Genomic DNA, 23,860 nt, shown 5'->3' with positions numbered 1-23,860 from the left:
ATGGAGCGCGCTGAGCCCCGGCCCCGCCTGCAGCGCCCCGCTGGCCCCGGCCGGGCCCTGCCCCGAGAGCGTGGCGCCCGGCCCGGCCCGCGGAGAGCCCCGCGCGCCGACGGCATGAGGCTCCGCGAGCGCTCGCTGCGCCAGGACCCCGACCTGCGCCAGGAGCTGGCCTCACTGGCCCGCGGCTGCGACTTCGTGCTGCCCTCGCGGTTCAAGAAGCGGCTGAAGGCCTTCCAGCAGGTCAGCCCCGCGCGCCCCGCGGATTCCCCCCTCCCCACACCCGCCCCCGAAACCCGGCCCAGCCTCCTGGTTCCGCGAGCTCTGCCCTCCCTGCCCCGCGCGGGGACACCGCCCCCCCCCCCACCGCCGCTCCTGGCCCTGCGCCCGCCGTCCTTCCCCTTCCCGGTCCCCGCGCGGGGACACTCCCCTCCCCGCCGTCACTCCTGGCCGTGACCCGTCGGGGACCTCTCCACCGCCGCTCCTGGCCCTGCACCCACCGTCGTTCCCGGCCCCGCGTGGGGACCCCCACCCCGCCACTCCTGGCCAGGCACCGTCGGGGACCCCTACCTCGCCACTCCTGGCCGCGCACTCAGTGTCCCTCCCAACCCCAAGCAGAGACTCCCTTCGGCATTACTGGCTTTGCACCCGGTGTCCCTCCCGGCCCCGCGTGGGGACCCCCACCCCGCCACTCCTGGCCGCGCACCGTCAGGGACCTCCCCACTGCCGCTCCTGGCCGCGCACCCGGTGTCCCTCCCGGCCCCACGCGGGTATTCCCCCTCCACCGCCACTCCTGGCAGCCGGTGTCCCCGGCAGGGCCCCAACCCAAGATTTTCAGGGTCAGTCGTGGGCGCAGGGGACCCACCCGGGCCACGCGCCGCCGAAAACCGGGTGCTGCTCTTCGGGAAGCTGCGCCAAGCTAGGTGGGAAAAGCCGGCTTGGAAAAGAGCACCCGCTGCTTTCCCGGGAGTTTAGCTGTGAGTGTGGCACGCTGCTGACATAAGCCAGGCGGGCTGAGAACCGCCAGTGCCTCAGGGGTTCGCTGCGCACAGATTTTTCCTTTAAATAATACCCTGGATTGCCGGTGATAAACGCGGGGAAAGTCCTTCACCCTTCTTGTTTCTTTAAGCCAGACCGTTTGTCCAGTGTGCTTTTACTCGTGTTTTTGTTTTATTTTATTTTTTGAGACAGAGTCTCGCTGTCTCCCGGGCTAGAGTGCAGTGGCGCGGTACCGCCTCTCTGCAACCTCAGCCTCCCGAGTAGCTGGGATTACGGGCACCCGCCACCACGCCCGGGCAGTGTTTATTTTTAGTAGAAACGGGTTTTCACCATGTCGGCCAGGCTGGTCTCGAATTCCTAACCTCAGGTGATCCGCCCACCTCTGCCTCCCAAAGTGCTGGGATTAGGGGCGCGAGCCTCCACCCTGGCCGGCTTTGAAGTGTGATCTGTGCTCAGGGAAGTAAGCTGTGTGTCTGTCCCCCTTGTACACTGTGTAGCTTAGTCGTACGGGCACCGTGTCGTTTAAACGTGTGAGTCTTCCCTTGACAACCTCTGTGTAAGTTGAGAGCTTCGGCTTTTGCTGTGGCGGAACCTCACCCAGGCCGGTTGGGTGTGCGTGGTGGGCGTTTTTCAAACTCAGTTCCAGGGGTCTGGAGCTAGCGGGCTGAACGTCAGGTTGAGCCAAAGCGTCCGGTTTGGAGGGGAGGGAGACCCACTTCTTTTGATACTTTAATTGAAATTTTTTCTTTAAGATCACGTCGGCTTTTACACTCCAGAGTTTTCATCTGATCTCGGTCTCCCAGGTTTTGACATTTTGCCTGTAAGTGGGTAGGGGCTGTGAGTTTGTGTTACAAGCATGGTTTCTTTAAAACCTCCTAACCTGGAGACCGCTCCGAGTGAGATGAGCTCCGAGCAGGATCTGCGGGAGGTGTGTGCTTGCTGGTTGCAGTCTCAGGTGGTTTGCTAGCACGTGGACATGGCTGGACGAGGAAGCCCTCTGCCCTGCAGCGGGGCCGTGACTCTCTGTGGGGGCTGTGGAGTCTCTTGGGTGGTTAGGTCACACGTGGATGGATGAGGAAGCTGTCTGCCCTTCAGGGGGGGCGGAGCTCTTCTGCGAGGGCTGTGGAGTCTGTTAGGTGGTTACCTCGCACGTGGACGTGGCTGGCTGCAGCGGGACATGCATCTTCTGTGGGGCGTGCGTGTTGGAGCCACTGGAAGTGTCGGGGTGCAGCGCCTTCCGCGCTAACATCAGCCGTGGCAGAGGCTCCTGAGCTTGCTCGTCCCGCCTGGGCTTCTGTTGCCCGCCAAGCCCCTGGTGGCTGCTCCCTGCCAGGTGGGAAACCCAGGCTCCCCCTCCTCCCTGCCACTGCCCACTTCCCAGTCACCGGCATCCTTGCCAAACCAAACTCAGCCAGGTGGGGGGTGTTCAGTTTCACTGACCTCCCGCCTTGGGATGGGAACAGCACGTGTTCTCGCCGTGGGTCCCAGGAGGCCCCTGTGTGATGATGGCGTGTCACACAGCACGTGTTCTCGCCGTGGGTCCCAGCAGGCTCCAGTGTGATCCCCACGTCCCCCAGCCCTGCCTTCTGAGCTCGGTGGAGACGCGCAGCTCACCGGACCCGTGGGTGTAGGGCCCAGTGAACATCTCTGCAGAGGCCCAGTTGCTCGGCACAGCCCGGCTCAGCCGTGTGTGTGAGCGAGTGTCAGCCCACGTGAGGACGTCCAGGCAGGGCCCGGCTCAGCCATGTGTGTGAGCAACCATAAGCCCATGTGATGACCTCCACGTGGTGCCCGGCTGAGCCGTGTGTGTGAGCGAGCGTGAGCCCACGTGACGACCTCCACGTGGTGCCCGGCTCAGCCGTGTGTGTGAGCGAGCGTGAGCCCACGTGACGACCTCCACGCGGGGCCCGGCGCAGCCGTGTGTGTGAGCGAGCGTGAGCCCACGTGACGACCTCCACGCGGGGCCCGGCGCCACCATGTGTGTGAGCGTCAGCCCACGCTCACGTGGGTGGACTCAGACACGTGGACCTCCCGTGTCCACCCTCCACCCCAGTTCTCCCTGTTTGCTAGAGAGGGGATCTGTGAACCTCCACGCGGGGCCCGGCTCTGTTACCTCCGTGTTCGCTCCTCTGGGTAAACGCGGACCTTTCCGGCCCCTGTGTTTACCATGCAGCGTGTCCTTTGCAGGTGTCGCTGGCAGCCTTCTACCAGCCTTCACAGAGGGTCCCTGGGTGGGCGAGGGGCTCGGCTGGAATCCGTGAGTGTGGGTCCTGCCCGAACCCCGACATCCCTTACCACAGCCGCCGGGCTTCCGACTCCGGCTGAAGAGGGCACCAGGAAGGCACAGAGCCTCCTCTGTGGCTCTGAGCCTGCTCTCCGGTCCCGCTGGGGTCGGCACGAGGGTCGTTTCTGCGTGTTGCCACACCCCGCCTGCTGTGCTCACCCTCTGCCCACTCGGGCCTGTGTTCTCCTGGAACTTACCTGCACCCCGACACACTTCTGCACAAAAGCAGGCCGTGTCCGTGTCAGGCGGAGGCTGTGTGTTTGCTGGTACACGCGTGTGTTTTGCTAAACGGAGCTGTGCTCGGGAAGGGTCAGAGACGTCTCTGTGACCTGTGGAACTGCGGTCAGTCAGGAGCTGCCTTCCTGGTGCCCTCAACAGAAATAGCTCTCCGGGAGGCAGGGTGTCGACTGTATCAGTGTGCCCTGCGTGACAGGTGCTTTACCAAGCGCTCTGCAAAGAGCAGCCCTGAGGAGGATGGAAAGTGCCCGGCCGGGACCAGGCGCCCCTCCGGTCCGTCTCCCTGTTTCACTGAGGAGGCGGCTGACTTCAGAATTCTTGTTCCACGCACACAGCTGTCGTGCCTCCTTCTGTGTGTGTGGTGATGCCTGCCCGGCGGCTCCGTTCGGGGCGGGCCGCCTTCTCGGCGATTGCTTCGGGGCCCAGGGAGACCCGCTGCTGCCCGGGAGGTGGCCGCCGCCCAGGCGCTCTGTGCGTGTTGAAAGGAATGTGTGCTCTGCAGCTGTGCCGGGGCCGGGTCTATTTATGTCCCGGAGATTAAACTTGTAAATCTCCCGGGCCCGCGAGCTCGGGCTGCTCGGGCTGTTTCTTGTTCCGTCTCTCCTCTATCTGTGCCCGCGTGGGCCCGGCTTCCCCCTGTCGCTGCACGGGGTGGGTGGGCTCCGCCTTCCCTGGCATGCTGAGGGCACGTCCAGTGGTATTCACTTGGTGAGTGCTAAGGCTGCGTTGTCGGGCATGGATAAAGGCAGCCCCCATGGACTGTCTATCCTGCCGTGACCGACCTCTTCAGCGTTTTCTGGTGGCCTCTCCGTCTCCACATCTGTCCATCACATTGTGCCGACTTCACGGATGTTACCGGCGTGCTTTCTTCCATCTGGAAAGCAAACGTGCAGCTTCTGGATCCTGAAGCCTTGTGCATCTTTCACCATATTGGCCAGGCTGCTCTCAAACTCCTCACCTCAAGTGAGCCACCCTCCTGGGCCTCCCAAAGTGCTGGCATTATGGGGTGAGCCACCTCGCCCAGCCTCATGTCATTCTTGAAAGAGACCCTGTCTCACGTCTCTCTGTACACGTGGAGGCCGTTTTCTTCCTGCGATCGGGCCTCCGTCCCGTAACTGGAGCACGTGGTTCCCTGAAGGCCTCCGTATGTCCCACGGCCTCTATCTCACGTCTCTCTGTACACGTGGAGGCTGTTCTCTTCCTGCGGTCGGGTCTCCGTCCTGTAACTGGAGCACGTGGTTCCCTGAAGGCTCCGTATCTCCCACGGCCTCTGTGTCACGTCTCTGTGTACACGTGGAGGCTGTTCTCTTCCTGTGGTTGGGCCTCCGTCCCGTAACTGGAGCACGTGGTTCCCTGACACTGATGCCGCCTGCTCCTCTGTGTGAGGCTCTAACTGTCTCCTCCTGCATCTCTGCCGCCCGTTCTTTTTCAGCTCAGCTCCTTTCCTCTCGATCACAGTAGGAATTTTCTAGTAGCTCACTGTGTATCCTAGAAATGTCAGCTGCTGGCCGGACACGGTACCTCACACCTGTGATCCCAGCACTGTGGGAGGCTGAGGCAGGAGAACCGCTGGAGGCCAGGAGTTCAAGGCCAGCCTGGGCAACATAGTGAGACCCCGTCTCTTAGGAAACAAAAAAAAAAAGAAAGAAATGCCAACTCGTAAATTTTTCAAAGCCCAACGTTGATCAGTATCTTTTCCTGCAAGTCACAAACCGTCACACACGCATTCAGCTTCTACCCCTCGTGACTGTGACCTGCTCTGCTCCGCATCCCTTCTTCCAATTCCGCGCTTCCGTTTGGGAGGCCCTGGCTTGTCTCAGCTTTTGCTTCACTGTCTATTACTGGCCTGCACGTCGACTGTAAATTTTGCTGTCAAAATGTCTGACTGTTCATCTCATTCTCCCGGGTTCCACCGATTCTCCTGCCTCAGCCTCCCGAGTAGCTGTGATTACAGGCACCCGCCACCACACCTGGCCAAGTTTTGTATTTTTACTAGAGACACGGTTTTGCCATATTGGCCAGGCTGCTCTCGAACTCCTGACCTCATGTGATTCCCTCCTCCTGCACCTCCCAAAGTGCTGGGACCACAGGCGTGAGCCACCTTGCCCGGCTCATCTCATTCTTGAAAGAGATCGTGGCAGGACAGAGAGCGTGGGGTCGGCAGCGGCGTCCTCCCGCTTGGGGGTTGTGATCTCTGTTGAGAAGCTGCTGCACGTCTGTTTGCAGCTTTGAACATCACACCTCATTTTTTTTTTTTTGAGTCAGAATGTCACTCTGTCGCCCAGGCTGGGGTGCAACGCTGTGATCTCGGCTCACTGCAACCTCCGCCTCCAGAGTTCCAGCGATTCTCCTGCCTCAGCGTCCTGAGCAGCTGGGATTACAGGCACCCGCCACCACGTCCGGCTGATTTTTGTATTTTTAGTACAAACAGGGTTTCCCCACGTTGGCCACGCCGGACTCGAACTCTCGACTTCAGGTGATCTGCCCTCCTCGGCCTCCCACAGTGCTGGATGACAGGCGTGAGGCACGGCGCCCGGCTGGGCACCCCTGTTTTTGGCCGTTGGTTGTATTTTCTGTTTTTATTTCGTAGTTTCAATTTTCTCCTTTATTTCTTTTGTTAGTTTTGTTTTGAGACGGTTTTGCGTTTTTTGTTTTTTGTTTGTTTTTTTTTTGAGACGGAGTCTCACTCTGTCACCCAGGCTGGAGCGCAGTGGTGTGACCTCAGCTCACCTCAATGTCCATCCCCTGCATTCAAGTGATTCTTCCATCTCAGCCTCCGAGTAGCTGGGATTACAGGCACCTGCCACCGCGTCCGGCTGATTTTTGTATTTTTACTAAAGACAGCGTTTGTTCTCAAACTCCTGACCTCTTGATCTGCCCGCCTCGGCCTCCCAGAGTGCTGGGATTACAGGCATGAGCCCCCACGCCCTGCCGAGTTTCACTCTTGTTGCCCAGGCTGGAGTGCAATGGCACAGTCTTGGTTCACCACAATCTCTGCCTCTTGGGTTCAATCGATTCTCCTACCTCAGCCTCTGGAGTAGCTGGGATTACAGGCACGTGCCACCACACCAAGCTAATTTTTTGTATTTTTAGTAGAGATGGGGTTTGTCTATGTTGGTAAGTCTGGTCTCGAACTCCTGACCTGAGTTGATCCACCCACGTCGGCCTCCCAGACTCTTGGGATTGCAGGTGTGAGCCACCGCGCCCGGCCTTCTCTCTTTTTTTTTTTTTTTGAGACGGAGTTTTGCTCTTGTTACCCAGGCTGGAGTGCAATGGTGCGATCTCGGCTCACTGCAACCTCCGCCTCCTGGGTTCAGGCAATTCTCCTGCCTCAGCCTCCCGAGTAGCTGGGATTACAGGCACGCACCACCGTATCCAGCTGATTTTTTTTGTATTTTTAGTAGAGACGGGGTTTCACTATGTTGACCAGGATGGTCTCGATCTCTTGACCTCGTGATCCACGCGCCTCAGCCTCCCAAAGTGCTGGGATTACAGGCCTGAGCCACCGCGCCCGGCCCTCTTTTATTTCTTAAAATGCAGGAGGTGTTACCTGTTTTATGTCCTGGCGGTGTGAGAGTCAGAAGGCCCTCTCACCTCACAGTGAGGGACAGAAAGCCTCTCCCCCATGGTGCCTCAGTCCTGTGGGCCTGTCGCTGGTTGTTGACTGTGAGCTGCTCATTTGATGGGGGTTTTTTGGGAGACGGAGTCTTGCTCTGTGCTCAGGCTGGAGTTCTGTGGTGCCATCTCGGCTTGCTGGAGCCTCGGCCTCCTGACTTCCAGCAATTTTCCCAACCTCAGCCTCCTGAGTAGCTGGGACTATAGGCACATGCCACCACACCTGGCTAATTTATTTATTTTTTTAGTAGATGTGAGGTTTCGCTATGTTGCCCACGCTGGTGTCAGGCAATCTGCCCGCCTCAGCCTCTAAAAGCGCCAGCATTACAGGCACGAGCCAGCGTGCCCGGCCGTGTGAGGCCTTTCTCACCATCGTGGTGATGGGAGTTTGATGTGCAAACCTGCAGGAGAGTCGGCTGTAGCCGTAAGTTCTCGGGAGAATTCCACCCTGCCCGGCTGCTACCTGCAGCTCCAGGCAAAGGCCACAATCTTCCTTTCATTCCTGGGGCCTGAGGCGCGAGGGAGCTTTATTGGCAGTTCATTTTTCTTACTGAAGGTGGACCGTTCTGGGAGGTTTACTTGACGCAGCTTCCTCTGGTGACCCTGGGTTTTACCTCCTATTCCCCAGAGCTCTGCAAGGCTGTGAGAGATTTCGGGGAGCACGCTGGGTCCAGACTTCTGAAGGCAGAGCCTGTGCAGGGTCCATGGGCCTCCCTGCCCCCTCCTCCCGGGCCTCCCTGCCCCCTCCTCCTGGGCCTCCCTGCCCCCTCCTACCAGACCTCCCTGTATCCCTCCTCCCGGGCCTCCCAGGATCCCTCCTCCCGGGCCTCCCTGTATCCCTCCTCCCGGGCCTCCCTGCCCCCTCCTACCAGACCTCCCTGTATCCCTCCTCCTGGGCCTCCCTGGATCCCTCCTCCGGGGCCTCCCTGCCCGCTCCTTCTGGGCATCTGTGGTCTAATATACTGTACTTCCCTGGCAGCCTGCAGATGCTGCTGTTTAGAAGATGTCTGTGAAACATTCTGTCCAGTATTCTTGTCATTTTTCTGTGAAACATTCTGTCCGGTATTCTTGTCAGTTTTCAGCAAGACGGTCAGTGGGTGCACCCAGGTCATGATATTGGCAAAACCAGGAGCCCTAGAGCGCATCGCGGAATACCCACGGGGCGAATTCCGTAACCCAAACAGCAGAGCTGTGTGACACAGCGTTGTGAAGGGGAGGAGCTGAAGGCTCCACAGTGGGACCTCCACAGCCAGACACGAGGTAGTTGGAGGAGGAGGAGGAGGAGGAGGAGGACGCAGCCCCGTCCCCTGGGTAGTTGGAGGAGGAGGAGGAGGACGCAGCCCCGTCCCCTGGGTAGTTGGAGGAGGAGGAGGAGGACGCAGCCCCGTCCCCTGGGTAGTTGGAGGAGGAGGAGGAGGAGGACGCAGCCCCGTCCCCTGGGTAGTTGGAGGAGGAGGAGGAGGAGGACGCAGCCCCGTCCCCTGGGTAGTTGGAGGAGGAGGAGGAGGAGGACGCAGCCCCGTCCCCTGGGTAGTTGGAGGAGGAGGAGGAGGACGCAGCCCCGTCCCCTGGGTAGTTGGAGGAGGAGGAGGAGGACGCAGCCCCGTCCCCTGGGTAGTTGGAGGAGGAGGAGGAGGAGGACGCAGCCCCGTCCCCTGGGTAGTTGGAGGAGGAGGAGGAGGAGGAGGAGGACGCAGCCCCGTCCCCTGGGTAGTTGGAGGAGGAGGAGGAGGAGGAGGACGCAGCCCCATCCCCTGGGTAGTTGGAGGAGGAGGTCGCCGTGTGGTTGCTGATGTCGTTGACTGTTTTCTTCGGTGTTTTAGTATCTCAGGATGACAGTTAATATGCAGCTCGCAGGTTTTGTGGAGATTGAAGCGGGAGCCTCTTGAGCGAGTGGTCTGGGTCCTGCGGATGCTCTGCGCGAGGGGAGTGCTGGTGCTGAGTGTCGCCAGGAGCCTGTGGCGTGGGGTCTGCACTGGGCGAAAGGCTGAGGCTTGTGTCCACAGCAGTACCTGCTGGTCGACCCCCTCTACTGCCTGTGCGGGTGCCCGCTCTGCATCTGCCTCTCAGGATGTGAGTCGGCCAGGCTCCTGGGGACAGGGCTCTGCCTTGCCGTGTCCATGCTCTCGGGCGCCTGGGTTTTGCGGCTGCCCTTCTCCCCAGGGCTCTGGCCGGTGTGACGTCAGTGGTGTGGCCCGTAGGAATCAGGAACGCATCCTGGCTGGGCTCTCCGGCATATGGGATGTGGGGCTGCCCTTGTCCCCAGGTCCCTGCCAGGTGTGAGGTCATTGGTGTGGCCCGTGAGAATCAGGAACGCATCCTGGCCGGGCTGTCCGGCATCTGGGACGTGGGGCTGCCCTTGTCCCCAGGTCCCTGCCAGGTGTGAGGTCATTGGTGTGGCCCGTGGGATCGGGAGCGGGTCCTCGTGGGTGTCTCGGGCATCTGGGTTGCTCGCCTGCCCTGCCGGGTGTGGTGGGTACTCAGTGTGGAGCAGCAACCCTCTGTGGGGTCCCTGTCGGCATCAGGTAGCCCCCCAGGCAGAGGTGATCCTGGAGTGGGTGTGTGAGTGTCCCCATGGCCCTGCAGTGGGTGTGTCGGTGTCCCCGTGGCCGGGTGGATGTGGCCCTGCAGTGGATGTGTCGGTGTCCCAGTGGCCGGGTGGACATGGCCCTGCAGTGGGTGTGTCGGTGTCCCCGTGGCCGGGTGGACGTGTCCCTGCAGTCGGTGTGTGAGTGTCCCCGTGGCTGGGTGGACGTGGCCCTGCAGTGGGTGTGAGCGTCCCCGTGGCCAGGTGGACATGGCCCTGCAGTGGGTGTGTGTCCCCGTGGCTGGGTGGATGTGTCCCTGCAGTGGGTGTGTGAGTGCCCCTGTGGCCCGGTGGACGTGGCCCTGCAGTGGGTGTGTGAGTGCCCCTGTGGCCCGGTGGACGTGGCCCTGCAGTGGGTGTGTGAGTGTCCCCGTGGCCGGGTGGACGTGGCCCTGCAGTGGGTGTGTGAGTGCCCCCGTGGCCGGGTGGACGTGGCGCTGCAGTGGGTGTGTGAGTGCCCCCGTGGCCGGGTGGATGTGACCCTGCAGTGGGTGTGTCGGTGTCCCCGTGGCCGGGTGGACTTGGCCCTGCAGTGGGTGTGTGAGTGTCCCCGTGGCCGGGTGGACGTGGCCCTGCAGTGGGTGTGTCGGTGTCCCCGTGGCTGGGTGGATGTGTCCCTGCAGTGGGTGTGTGAGTGCCCCCGTGGCCGGGTGGACGTGGCCCTGCAGTGGGTGTGTGAGTGTCCCCGTGGCTGAGTGGACGTGGCCCTGCAGTGGGTGTGTTGGTGTCCCCCATGGCTGGGCTGAGGCGGCCTCCATGGTGGATCAAGTGTGTGGCCCCCCCACGGTGACTGCAGAGCACCATGTCCCAGTCCCGGTTGGTGGCAGGTGGCCTCGGCGCCATGGGCCCTAGAGTGGCCCTTGCGTTGGTCCCGTGTCCAGGTGGACAAGGCGTCGGCGGCTCCCAGGTTCTAACCGAGTGCTTCTGTCAACTCTTCAGGTCCAGACCCTGAAACAAGAGCCTCTTCCCCCGGCCACGAGCCAAAGCATTCCGACCTTCTACTTCCCCAGAGGACGCCCGCAGGACTCCGTCAATGTGGACGCCGTCATCAGCAAGATCGAGGGCACGTTCGCCCAGTTCCCCCAGGAGAGGGCCAGCATGGACGACATGGGCCTGGTGGCCAAGGTGCGTGTCACACGCGCGGGATGTGGAGAGGCCGACGTGCCGTGTGTGTGTGAGGGTGAGGCGGAGCGGCCGAGGTGGTGCTGTGGGCATGTGAGGGTGAGGCTGACAGTCCGAGGTGGGTGCCATGTGCGTGTGAGGGTGCGGTGGAGAGGCCGAAGTGGTACTGCGGGCGTGTGAGGGTGGGGCAGAGAGGCCGAGGTGGGTCTCATTGTCCCCGGCTATGGACGTCATGGCCTGGTGGCCGTGCACTGGGGTCTCCTGTCCCCCGGCTATGGACGTCGTGGCCTGGTGGCCATGCACTGGGGTCTCCCTGTCCCCGGCTGTGGACGTCGTGGCCTGGTGGCTGTGCATTGGGGTCTCCTGTCCCCCGGCTGTGGATGTCGTGGCCTGGTGGCCATGCACTGGGGTCTCCCAGTCCCTGGCTGTGGACGTCGTGACCTGGTGGCTGTGCACGGGGGTGTCACTGTCCCCCGCTGTGGATGTCGTGGCCTGGTGGCCGTGCACTGGGGTCTCCCTGTCCCTGGCTGTGGATGTCGTGGCCTGATGGCCGTGCACTGGGGTCTCCTGTCTCCCGGCTGTGGACGTCGTGGCCTGGTGGCTGTGCACGGGGGTGTCACTGTCCCCCACTGTGGATGTCATGGCCTGGTGACCGTGCACGGGGGTCTCCCTGTCCCCGGCTGTGGACGTTGTGGCCTGGTGGCCGTGCATTGGGGTCTCCTGTCCCCCGGCTGTGGATGTCGTGGCCTGGTGGCAATGCACTGGGGTCTCCCTGTCCCCGGCTGTGGACGTCGTGGCCTGATGGCCGTGCACTGGGTCTCCTGTCCCCTAGCTGTGGATGTCATGGCCTGGTGGCTGTGCACTGGGGTGTCCTTGTCCCCGGCTGTGGACGTCATGGCCCGGTGGCCGTGCACTCAGCTCACCGCAACCTCCCCCTCAAGGGTTCAAGCGATTCTCCTGCCTCAGCCTCCTGGGTAGCTGGGATTACAGGTGCCCGCCACCAGTCTGAGCTAAATTTTTTGTATTTTTGGTATAGATGGGGTTTTCCGTGTCGGTCAGACTGGTCTCGAACTCCCGACCTCAGGTGATCCGCCCACCTAGACCTTCCAAAGTGCTGGGATGGCAGGCCTGAGCCCCGTGCCCAGCCTAGTTCTAATCGTTTCTCAGTGGGCACGAGACCGTGTCACCTGTAAGTAGATACAGTTTTAGTTCCTTCCTGGGTGTGCACGTCTTTTATTTCTTTTCTCGCCTGGCTACTGTGGTTAGGACCTGCAGTGCGGTGTTGAATAGAAGTGAAAGACGGGGTACCCTCGTCCTGTTCCTGGCCTGGGGGGTGACCACCCGCCTTTCACCTTTCAGTGTGCTGCCAGCAGCGGGTTATCGGCTTGCAAACTCACTGTGTCACCCAGGCCGGAGTGCAGTGGCACGATCTCGGCTCACTGCAACCTTTACCTCCCAGGTGCAAGCAATTCTGCCTCAGCCTCCCAAGTACCTGGGACTACAGGCGTGCAACACTGTGCCTGCCTAAACTTTTTATATTTTTAGTAGAGACGGGGTTTCTCCATGTGGGTCAGGCTGGTCTCAAACTCCCGACCTCAGGTGATCCGCCCCCTCAGCCTCCCAAAGTGCTGGCGTGACAGGCGTGAGCCACTGCGCCCGGCTGGTTTTTCTTTTTGCTGCTGGCTTCACAGAGAAGACGCTGGTCGGCAGTTTTCTTGTGAGCCCTTCCTCTGGTTACGCTTTTAGAGAAATGCAGGTCTCAAAGAACAAGTTGGGAAGGGCCGCCCCTTTTCTATCAGGGATTACCTTTTTAAAGTACTTTAAAATGTTCTGTTTCATAAACATGTGAAAACCTCCGTGGATACGAAGTGAACAAAACAGATCAGACACGTTCAGCTAAGTCCAGGTTCTGCCCCTGTGGAAACTGTTACCTACGGGGGAGAATCGGCACACACAGAGGGGTCCCTGTCTTGCACATACGGTGAGCCGTGAAAGGACCGGATACGCCGCACCCATGCAAAGCCTTCTTATGGGGAAAACTGCGATCCTTCTGTAATGATTTCTGTTGAAATGCTAGAAACTCTTAGCGTTGGATGCAAACATGTAGTGAATGAAAAAAACTAATATTTACCCAATAAGCTGTCATTTAAAATACCAGAAACATGAAGATTTCTTACATCTTTTAGTAAAAACTTGCCAAAAGTAGTTTCTGATGTGCTGTCTTTTTTTTTTTTTTTTTTTTTTTTTTAATACCAAGTCTCGCTCTGTTGCCCAGGCTGGGGTCAGTGGTGCAATCTCAGCTCCCTGCAACCTCCGCCTCCCGGATTCAAGTGATTCTCCTGCCTCAGCCTCCCGAGTAGCTGGGATGACAGGCGCGCACTACCACGCCCGGCTAATTTTTGTATTTTTAGTACAGATGGGGTTTTGCCATGTTGGGCCAGGCTAGTCTCGAACTCCTAACCTCAGGTGATCCACTTGCCTCAGCCTCACAAAGTGCTGGGATGACAGGAGTGGGCCACCGTGCCCAGCCCATGCCTAACTCTTGAGTGAGCTTGGTCGTCTCTGAGTTTTTTATTTTCTTGATTTTTCTGTCTCAAGTAGCAGCTTTTAGTTTTAGTGATTTTCTGAGAGCTTGTTCTCCTACGTTGACTTCTGATCTCTCACTCCCTCTCCTCTGCTCACGCCGGGGTCCGGGGTGTTGTTACTGCAGGTTCTGCGTTCCCCGTGTGTGTTTTTTCCATGCCGGCCGGATTCCAGCTTCTGTTGTGTGGATTCCAGAATCCTGCTGTGTGCTTATCTGTTAGCTGGGGTTGACTTTCTGGGCCTGGAGACGCCTTGGGAAACGGCCGTATCAGTCTGTTCTCACACCGCTATAAAGAACTACGTGAGGCTGGACATCTCTGACCTCGCCCAGCCGCGCCCTGTAGTTTGCTTTGTAGACACTGTGTGTCATTTTTGTTGCATTTTTCCTTAGGCTGATTTTTCTTCTAATGGTCTTGATAGATGGCATTATTTGTATCATATTTATTTATTTATTTACTTTAGAGGCAAGGTCTTGCTCTGTCGTCCAGGCTGGAGTGCAGTGGTGAGATCTCGGCTCACGGCAACCTCCGCCTCCCGGGTTCGAGCGACTCTCCTGCCTCAGCCTCCCGAGTAGCTGGGATTACAAGCACCCACCACCACGCACAGCTTATTTTTTTGGATTTTTAGTAGAGACGGGGTTTCTCCGTGTCAGTGAGGCCGGTCTCGAACTCCTGACCTTGTGATCCGCACGCCTCGGCCTCCCAAAGTGCCGGGATGACGGGCGTGAGGCACCGCGCCCGGGTGATAGGAAGGATTTTGTTTTCTAGTTGTTATTTTGTAGTTTTCTAGGCGCTGTGCTGAAGTCACTTACCAGTTCCTTTCCCAGCACGGGGGCGAGGGGCCGTGTCATCACCGTCTGAGAGAGGCGGGGTGTTCCGTAGACGGCCTGGGTCTCAGCGCAGCAGGCTGCCACCGTGAAACACCACAGCCCGGCAGACACTCATTGCTCACAGCTCTGGAGGCCGGAAGATCACGGGGGCGGGGGCAGGGGCAGGGTGGGAGGACCTGCTTCCTGGGTCACAGACGGCGCCTTCCCGCCAAGTCCTCACAGGGCGGAGGGCTGAGGGGGCTCCCGGGGTCCCTTAGAGAAGAGTGTTCATCCCCTTCACGAGGCCCCACCTGCCGACGCCATCGACCTGGGGAGAGGATTTCAGCACGTGCGTCTTGGGGAGCAGGCATTCAGGCCGTCGCACCCTGGATTAGAATAAGCGTGTCCCTTCTGCGTCTGGTTTCCTGGTCTGTTTTACGCTGTGATCCGTAAGTCATTGCCGAGCTGGATCACCGGCGTCTGACTTCCTGGGTCCCTGACCGTGTCCAGCCTGTGCCCGCCTCGGACGCCCTCGTTTTCTCTCTCAGGGCTGCAGTTTGCTCGGTGGGAAGGTTTTAAATCGCGGACTCAGTTTCTTGCAGAAACAGCCCTTTCAGATTTTCTCTTGTCATTTCTCCTTTGGCTCCAAGTGCTAATCCGGGAGCCTGTGTCACCGTCGTCCGAGTAACAGGCAGGAAGAGATCCCTGAGCATCCACTGACTCGCTCACATTTGCAGGATCTGTGCTTACAGCTGACCTGGCTAATTTCTGTTTTATTGCTTTTTTTTTTGACATGGAGTCTCGCTCTGTTGCCCAGGCTGGAGTGCAGTGGTGTGATCTCAGCTCACTGCAACCTCCACCTCCCGGGTTCAAGCGATTCTCCTGCCTCAGCCTCCTGAGTAGCTGGGATTATAGGCACGCACCAGCACGCCTGGCTAATTTTTGTATTTTTAGTAGACACGGGGTTTCTCCAGGTTGGCCAGGCTGGTCTCGAACTCCCGGCCTCACGTCATCCACCTGCCTCGGCCTCCCAGAGTGCCGGGAGGACAGGCGTCAGCCCCCGCGCCCAGCTGGTGTTAACGTTTAAGCAGTCTGTCCTGTCGTTGAGTTTAGATTGTGCCGATTCTTCCTGCCGAGTGTTACTTTCCCTTCCGTCTATGCTGTGTGTGTGCGACTGCGGGGCTCGTGTGGATGACAGATTTTAAACTTTCCTTCCTCACACGTGTGTGCGGCTGAGGACCTGCCCTGGTCACTGCTGCGGGTGTGTGTGCGCATGCATTCCACGGCACGTGTCCAGCGCTGTCACGTTCCACGCAGCATCCAGCCGACGTGGCCATTTACACCGGTTCTTCGGAGGTGCCGCTGGGTTTCCTCACCTTGGGGATGCAGCCGCCCGGGTCACGGTGCCCGTGCACGGCCTCCGGTCAGGGGGCACTGTGTGCCAGCACTCCCGTGCTCAGCTCTCATCACTGAGCTCAAAAGCCACGCTGAGCGTGCAGACAGCAGACCCGCCCCGCCGAGCGCGCTCTTTCCCGCAGCAGCGGTCTCTGGGCAGCGTGGGTCAGGCGTGAGGTGGGCGCAGGAGGCAGCCGTCTGGGCCCCGCTGACCGCCCGCCCTCCCTCTCTCTGCCTCAGGCCTGCGGCTGCCCCCTGTACTGGAAGGGGCCGCTCTTCTATGGCGCCGGCGGGGAGCGCACGGGCTCCGTGTCTGTGCACAAGTTCGTCGCCATGTGGAGGAAGTGAGTCCCGGGCCGGGCAGGGGCCGTGTCGGGAGGGCGGAGGCGGCCCTGGGTCCGCACGGGCGCCGGGACTGGGGCCCCCCATGGCTGCCACGGCGACAGGGGAACCCGCCCCTGGGCACGGGCCCGGCCGTCGTGCGTGGCCGCCCGCCCTGCGGTCCACCCTGCGTCCGTGAGGGGCGCGCCCAGTCATCCTGCTGTCCTTCCAGAATCCTCCACACCTGCCACGACGATGCTGCCAAGTTCGTCCACCTGCTCATGAGCCCCGGCTGCAACTACCTGGTGCAGGAGGACTTCGTCCCCTTCCTGCAGGTGAGAGCCCGCATCTACACTGCACGCCGCATCCGCGTCTACACAGAACACAGCGTCCGCGTCTACACCGAACACAGCGTCCACGTCTACACAGCACACCGCGTCCCTCACTGGAGGGCTCGCGTCTACACCGCACACCGCGTCCGCGTCTACACCGCACACCGTGTCCGTGCCTACACCGCACACCTCTTCTCTCACGGGAGGGCCCGCGTCTACACCGAACACCATATCCGCGTCTACACCACACACCGCATCCGCGTCTACACTGGACACCTCATCTCTCACGGGAGGGCCCACGTCTACACCGCACACCGCATCCGAGTCTACACCGCACACCTTATCCCTCACGGGATGGCCCACGCCTACACCGCACACCACATCCGTGTCTACACCACACCGCATCCGAGTCTACACCGCACACCTCATCTCTCACGGGAGGGCCCGTGTCTACACCACACACCACATCCGAGTCTACACCGCACACCTCATCCCTCACGGGACGGCCCATGTCTACACCGCACACCACATCCGCGTCTACACCACACCGCATCTGAGTCTACACCGCACACCTCATCTCTCACGGGACTGCTCGCGTCTACACCGCACACCTCATCTCTTCACTGAGGGAGGGCCGTGTCTACACCGCACACCTCATCCCTCACTGAGGGAGGGCCGCGTCTACACCACCCACCTCATCCCTCACTGAGGGAGGGCCGCGTCTACACCGCACACCTCATCCCTCACGGGACGGCTCGCCTCTACACCGCACACCTCATCTGTCACGGGACGGCTCGCGTCTACACCGCACACCTCATCTCTCACTGACGGAGGGCCGTGTCTAGACTGCACACCTCATCTCTCACGGGATGTCCCATGTCTACACCGCACACCTCATCTCTCACTGAGGGAGAGCCGTGTCTACACCACACACCTCATCGCTCACGGGATGTCCCATGTCTACACTGCACACCTCATCCCTCACGGGACGGCCCACATCTACACTGCACACCACATCCGTGTCTACACCACACCACATCCGAGTGTACACCGCACACCTCATCTCTCACGGGAGGGCCCGCGTCTACACCACACACCGCATCCGAGTCTACACCGCACACCTCATCCCTCACGGGACGGCCCACGTCTACACCGCACACCATATCCGCATCTACCGCACACCGCATCCGAGTCTACACCGCACACCTCATCTCTCACGGGAGGGCACGCGTCTACACCACACACCGCATCCCTCACTGGAGGGCTCGCGTCTACACCGCACACCTCATCCAAGTCTACACCTCACACCGCGTCCGAGTCTACACCGTACACCTCATCTCTCATGGGAGGCCCGAGTCTACACAGCACACCTCATCCCTCACTGGAGGGTTCGCGTCTACACCGCAACCCTCACCTGAGTCTACACCACACACCACATCCGCGTCTACACCGCACACCGCGTCCGAGTCTACACCGCACACCACATCCGCGCCTACACCGCACACCGCATCTCTCATGGGAGGTCCGTGTCTACACCGCACACCGCATCCGAGCCTACACCGCACACCTCATCTCTCACTGACGGAGGGCCGTGTCTACAGCGCACACGTCATCTCTCACGGGATGTCCCATGTTTACACCGCACACCTCATCTCTCACTGACGGAGAGCCGTGTCTACACCACACACCTCATCTCTCACGGGATGTCCCATGTCTACACCGCACACCTCATCCCTCACGGGAGGGCTCGCGTCTACACCGCACACCTCATCCCTCACGGGACGGCTCGGGTCTACACCGCACCCCTCATGCCCGCTCACGAGAGGCCGGCGTCCACACCGCGGCTCGTGTCTTCCCGCCGTTAGGACGTGGTGAACACGCACCCGGGGCTGTCGTTCCTGAAGGAGGCGTCCGAGTTCCACTCGCGCTACATCACCACGGTGAGCACCTGCAGAGGGCGGGGAGCTGCCGCCGAGGGAGGCGGTTCCGTGGCGACGCCCACGCCGGGCTGGGGCGCGGTGGGGAGGGCAGGGCGGGCGTTCTACGGTGGCCTCCGTGGATGGGGGAGCGCTGAGCTGCAGGAGGAAGCGGCAGGTCCCTGGCAGGGTGTCTCCGCCGCGCCTGGGACCCAGGGATGGGCGCACGCGGGGCTGGAGCCCCCCACCCTGCCCGGCTCCGCCCCAGTTCCCCGGACGCCCCCACGCCCGGCGCGCAGCCCCTCCCTCCCGCCGGCACACTCAGCTCGCCCCGCCCCGGCCCCACTCTGCCCGCGCGCGGGAGGCTGAGGACATCCCCGAACTGCAGACGCTGCAGCAGCATCGCCCTCACGGTGACCCTGGCAGACTCACACCTGTCCCCCGACACAAACGGCAGCGCACCCACAAAAACGGGGCCTGTCCTCACTGCTCCCTGGGGGACTCAGGTGGGAGGAGTCAGGTGGGTGGGGGCACACGTCTGCCGTGTGGGAGGACTCGGGCGGGTGGGAGCACACGTCTGATGTGTGGGAGGACTCGGGTGGGTGGGAGCACACGTCTGCCGTGTGGGAGGACTCGGGTGGGTGGGGGCACACGTCTGCCGTGTGGGAGGACTCGGGTGGGTGGGGGCACACGTCTGCCGTGTGGGAGGACTCAGGTCGGGAGCGCACACTTCCTAAACGCAGCCTGTGACTCTCAGCAGCGGTGTTTGGGGGTCCGTGCCTCCTCTTTCCCGCACGTCTATCTCAGTCATCCTCGCGACACAGCAACCGTGATAGGTTTTGGTTTCTCTGCTGACAACGCAGAGCACTTCACATAAGCTGCAGCTGTCAGGGGTTCGTCAGGCTCAGGAGGCCTCACGCAGGGAGGTGGGATGATCTCCTGGAGGGGAGGCAGGAGGCCGTGCTCGTCCCGGGACGCAGCCCCGCGTGTGCTCAGTGCACGGTTCGCTCAGCGAGGAGCCGCCCTGCTCGCCCCACGTGGTGCGTCCCCTCAGTGAGTGGCAGTGGCAGCCCCCACCTGCGATCCTGCAGCCTGGGCGTTCAGGACTGGCCTGGGTTGCCCAGCGACACCCCGTCTGTGTTTAAAAAACACCTGTGAACGTGTCCAGAGTGGAGCTTTCATGGAGTCAGGCCGTTGTGCAGACCCTGGTTTTCTGGGATGCCCACGCGCCTTTTCCCAGCTGTCCACGGGGGCACCCCTGACCGGACGGTCCCCGAGCGCAGCCTGGGGTGGCTGAGATTATAAGCATGAGCCACTGTACCTGGCCATCAGTAATTTTCTATCCTTAGTTCCTAACTAACTCTTTGGGCCTCAGTTTTCCTTATCTGCAAAACAGGAATCCTTCTTTGCTGTCAGGATGTTGTAAGAATCGAGTGCGATAATCTTTGTAATGCATCTAGTACACAGTAGTACTCGTGATCTGGTCATGGAAACACCACCAAACATCTAAATAAAGACTCATCTAAATAAAACACTTTTACTATTTATTAAACATTGAAATAAAGGTGAGCTAGCTATACCTTTAAGAAAGATTAACAAAAACAAGATACAATAATTACCCAGCTCTTGGGTTTATTTGTGTTTATTATTACTGTTTTTGTTTTTTGAGTCAGAGTCTCACTCTGTTGCCCAGGCTGAAGTACAGTGGCACAACCTCGGCTCACTGTAAACTCTATCTCCTGGGTTCAAGCAATTCTCCCACCTCAGCCTCCCAAGTAGCTGGGATTACAGGCGTCCACCATCATGCCTGGCTAATTTTTTGTATTTTTAGTAGAGACGGGGTTTAGGCTGGTCTCAAACTCCAGACCTCGAATGATCTGCCCACCTTGGCCTAGCAAAGTGCTGGGAATACAGGCATGAGCCACCATGCTCCGTCTTATTATTATTAATTTTTAAGAGTTAGGGTCTTGCTGTGTCACCCAGGCTGGAGTGCTGTGATGTAAACTTGGCTCACTGCAGCCTCAAACTCCTGGGCTCAAGTGAGCTTCCCACCTCAGCCTCCCGAGTAGCTGAGACTACAGGTATGTGCCACCATGCACGACTAATTCTCTTTTTAAAAAAGTTGTGGAGACAAGGTCTCGCCACATTGCCCAGGCTGGTCTTGAACTCTTGGCATCACACAATCCTCCCACCTCAGCCTTCCAAAGTTCTGGGTTTACAGGCATGAACCACCATTCCCGACCATGATCGTGGGTTTAAATTAAGGAAGAAATGTTTGCAAAGTGAAAATTCTAAGAAGCATCTCCTACCACCGTGCAGCTCAAAAACGATCACAGATATGGCAAGCTCACTGAGCACTTTAGTACAGCATCATTTATCGTTGTGCGTTTGCGTTTGTGTGATTATCATAGACTTTCTGAATGTTATTTTACAATATTTTGTATTCATTCATTGAGTCATTTTCTAACCCACTTAACTCTGGTTCAAGTGGTCACAGGTGGCCGGAGCTTATCCCGGCAGCTCAGGGTGCAAGGCTGTAACCAACCCTGAGCAGGACATTTCATCACCAGGTTCCCTCACACCCACACCCACACTGACTCACACTGGGGCCATTCAGGCATGCCAGTTAACCCAATATACCCATCTTCTGGATGTGGGAGGAAGTGAGGACCTGGAGAAAACTCATGCAGACTCCACACAGATAGTAGCCCTAGCCCGGAATTGACTTTTATTTTTCCTCATTAATTTTATAAGGAGACAATGTTGTAGAAAATGACTATATTTGAGGACCTGCTGTAAATCTGTGCTTTCTCATTCAGATATCTGACTGTAGTCCATATTTCCAGACTCAAATATTATGCACACAGTTAGGAAAGGCATAAAAATTTATTTTAAAGACTCTAGTTTTTGTTGAGTCTAGTGTTCTGAAAAGCATTGTACAGTGTAGCATTTAACAAGTCGTATGGTTAATGCAGATGTATTGTCTGCATGACTTCAGTAGCAGCATCTATAGGAGTGGTGAAAAGACCAGGACCCTTGTAGGAACAGTTGCAGTTCTGTTCATTTGGCTTGATGCACACTAGTTGTAGGACTGCCCACTGATGTAAACACAAGTGAGCGAGGTTTTCTCTGTCCTGTTCATATTTCTATTCTTAGTGTCTGGAATTGGTACTAGGAATAAGCTGCCTCCTCGTGAAGGACCTCAGGTTTAAGTGAGTCATCTATTATTCTAAGTGAAGTAACTCAGGAATGAAAAACCAAACATGGTTCTCATTCATAAGTGAGAGCTAAGCTATTAGGATGCGAAGGCATAAGAATGACACAATGGGTTGGGTGCGGTGGCTCACACCTGTAATCCCAACGCTTTGGGAGGCTGAGGCAGGTGGATCACCAGAGGTCAGGAGTTCAAGACCAGCCTGTCCAACATGTCAAACCCCTGCCTCTACTAAAAATACAAAAATTAGCTGGGCACAGTGGCGGGCACCTGTAATCCCAGCTACTCAGGAGGCTGAGGCATGAGAATCACTTGAACCTGGGAGGCAGAGGTTGCAGTGAGCCGAGATTGTGCCACTGCACTCCAGCCTGGGCAACAGAGTGAGACTCTGTCTCAAAAAGAAAAAAAAGATAAAGACTAACACAATGGACTTAGGAGACTCAGGAGAAAAGGGTGAGAAGGGGGTGAGGGATAAAAGGCTGCAAATTGAGTGTAGTATATACTGCTCAGGAGATGGGTGCACCAAAATCTCACAAATCACCACTAAAGAACTTATGCATGTAACCAAACAAACACCACCTGTTCCCCAATAAACTATGGAAATAAAATTTAAAAAATAAAGAGGACAAAAGACACTTATATGTGTGTGTGTGTAGATGCATTTTAAGAAGTTATGGGGCAGGTGCGGTGGCTCACGCCTGTAATCCCAGCACTTTGGGAGGCTGAGGCAGGAGAGTCGCTTGAACCCGGGAGGGAAAGGTTGCTGTGAACCAAGATTGCACCACTGCACTCCAGCCTGGGTGACAGAGTGAGGCTCCGTCTCAGAAAAAAATAAATAAATAAAATAAGTTTTTTATAAAATAAAATAAGTTCCAATATTTTATAAAATAAAGTTCCAAGACCAGGCCCAGTGGCTCACACCTGTAATCTCAGCACTTTGGGTGGCTGAGGCAGATGGATAGGCTTCAGCACAGGAGTTTGAAACCAGCTTGGGCAATGTGACTAGACTCCATCTCTACAAAAATAAAAAATTATCTGGGTGTGGTGGCATGCCTGTAGTCCTAGCAGCTTGGGAGGCTGAGGTGGGAGGATCACTTGAGCCTGGGAGATTGAGGCGTGAGTGAACTGTGATCAGAGCACTGCCATCCAGCCTGAGTAACAGAATGAGACCCTGTCTCAATCAATCAATCAGTAAGTTGCACTGTGGCTGGATCAGGCAGAATCTGTAGGTGGTTGGAGTGGAATACTGCATAAGCACTCTGAATAGCTGTAAATACCTCAGGAGAGCCTCCTACTGCCAGATTTCTCAAACAAAAGACCTGTGAGCTTTGCTTGAGCTCTTCTCCCAGAGTCAGGATGGAGGCTCTGCTCTCCTTGCATGGGTCCTTCTCCTGATGATATAGTGATTGGTAACAGGAGAAGGACTTCACTAGAAGGCACAGGCAAAGATGGGAACTGGAAGCATGGCAGGAAGAGAGCAGGAAGAAGTATTTCTAGTACGCAAAGGAATATGTGTAGATTGCTGCTTAGAGCAACTTCTTTTTTCCCCCTAATTGTGACCTCTTCCCAACACATTCCCTGTTTCTGCTTTAACCTGGGCTGCTTGCTAGGTGCCTGCCTCTCAGGATCCTTGTGGAGGTTACAATACATGTAAGTCACATAGGAGAAGCATTTTAAAAACATATATGATTTTGATTCACAAAACCAACAAAATGGCTCCAGGTGAAGATTTTTCACAGCCTATGTGAGTGTTAGTTAGAACCAGTTAGAGGCCTTGTCCATCACAGGTGCTTAGTTAATTCAGATATGTGCACAGAGAAACTGGGCCTTATCAAGTAAATCCATAGCCAGCACCAAGCCATCAGGAAACCCGAAACCCAACAAGCCCTCTGTTTCCTTGGACTTTTGATCAAAATGAAGTCACCTCACACACCTGGTTAGTAGAAGCATAGGTCATTTGGAATTTTGATTCCTCTATTAAGCAGAAAACACTGTCCAGCTACCAGGTGTCAGCCTCTCTCATTTTTGGCCATTCCGTAAACCTGTTCTCCATTTGCACATGTAAGTTAGCTTGGAAATGTCAAGCGACCACAGAGGGATGTTTATAAAGTTCCATAGAAAAATACTTCAACTAAACTGAGGTTTATTGGTATTCCAGAAGAGTTGATAATGACTTGTTTCCCATCTGAGTCTGCTCCTCGCCCCCTCCCTTCACCTTGAACTCTTGCTTGAGTCTAGGAATCAATTTTATCTAATTTCCAAATGTTGCTTGTCCATGATTTGGCTGGATTCATTATACATATACCCAGAGTAGAAGGTAACTTGGTGCATCTTAATGACATAAATATTGCCCTTACCTCGAAAAGCTTTTTCTCCCTTCTTTCTATCTTATTTTGTCATTTCTTAGTGGAATCAAGGACTGTAATGATTATTTTATTAAAATGAGGGGT

At 57.7% G+C, this 23,860-nt stretch overlaps 1 protein-coding gene across 1 annotated transcript; it reads left to right on the top strand.

The window, feature by feature from the left end:
* On the top strand, positions 1-19,249 carry PPP2R3B (protein phosphatase 2 regulatory subunit B''beta; the record flags this gene model as incomplete). Its single annotated transcript, XM_064370945.1, has 7 exons — positions 1-240; positions 10,659-10,844; positions 15,868-15,971; positions 16,181-16,283; positions 18,146-18,298; positions 18,465-18,702; positions 19,193-19,249. Coding segments are annotated over exons 1-7 (1,081 nt in total), but the record flags the coding sequence as incomplete, so codon positions are not given.
* Positions 19,250-23,860: the final 4,611 nt, after the last annotated feature.

Source organism: Aotus nancymaae, unplaced genomic scaffold (genome assembly GCF_030222135.1).
Source record: "Aotus nancymaae isolate 86718 unplaced genomic scaffold, 86718_ANA_hifiasm-v0.15.2.pri h1tg000111l, whole genome shotgun sequence".
In the NCBI taxonomy this organism is placed as follows: Eukaryota; Metazoa; Chordata; class Mammalia; order Primates; family Aotidae; genus Aotus; species Aotus nancymaae.
This window is presented reverse-complemented; position numbering and strand designations above follow the sequence as displayed.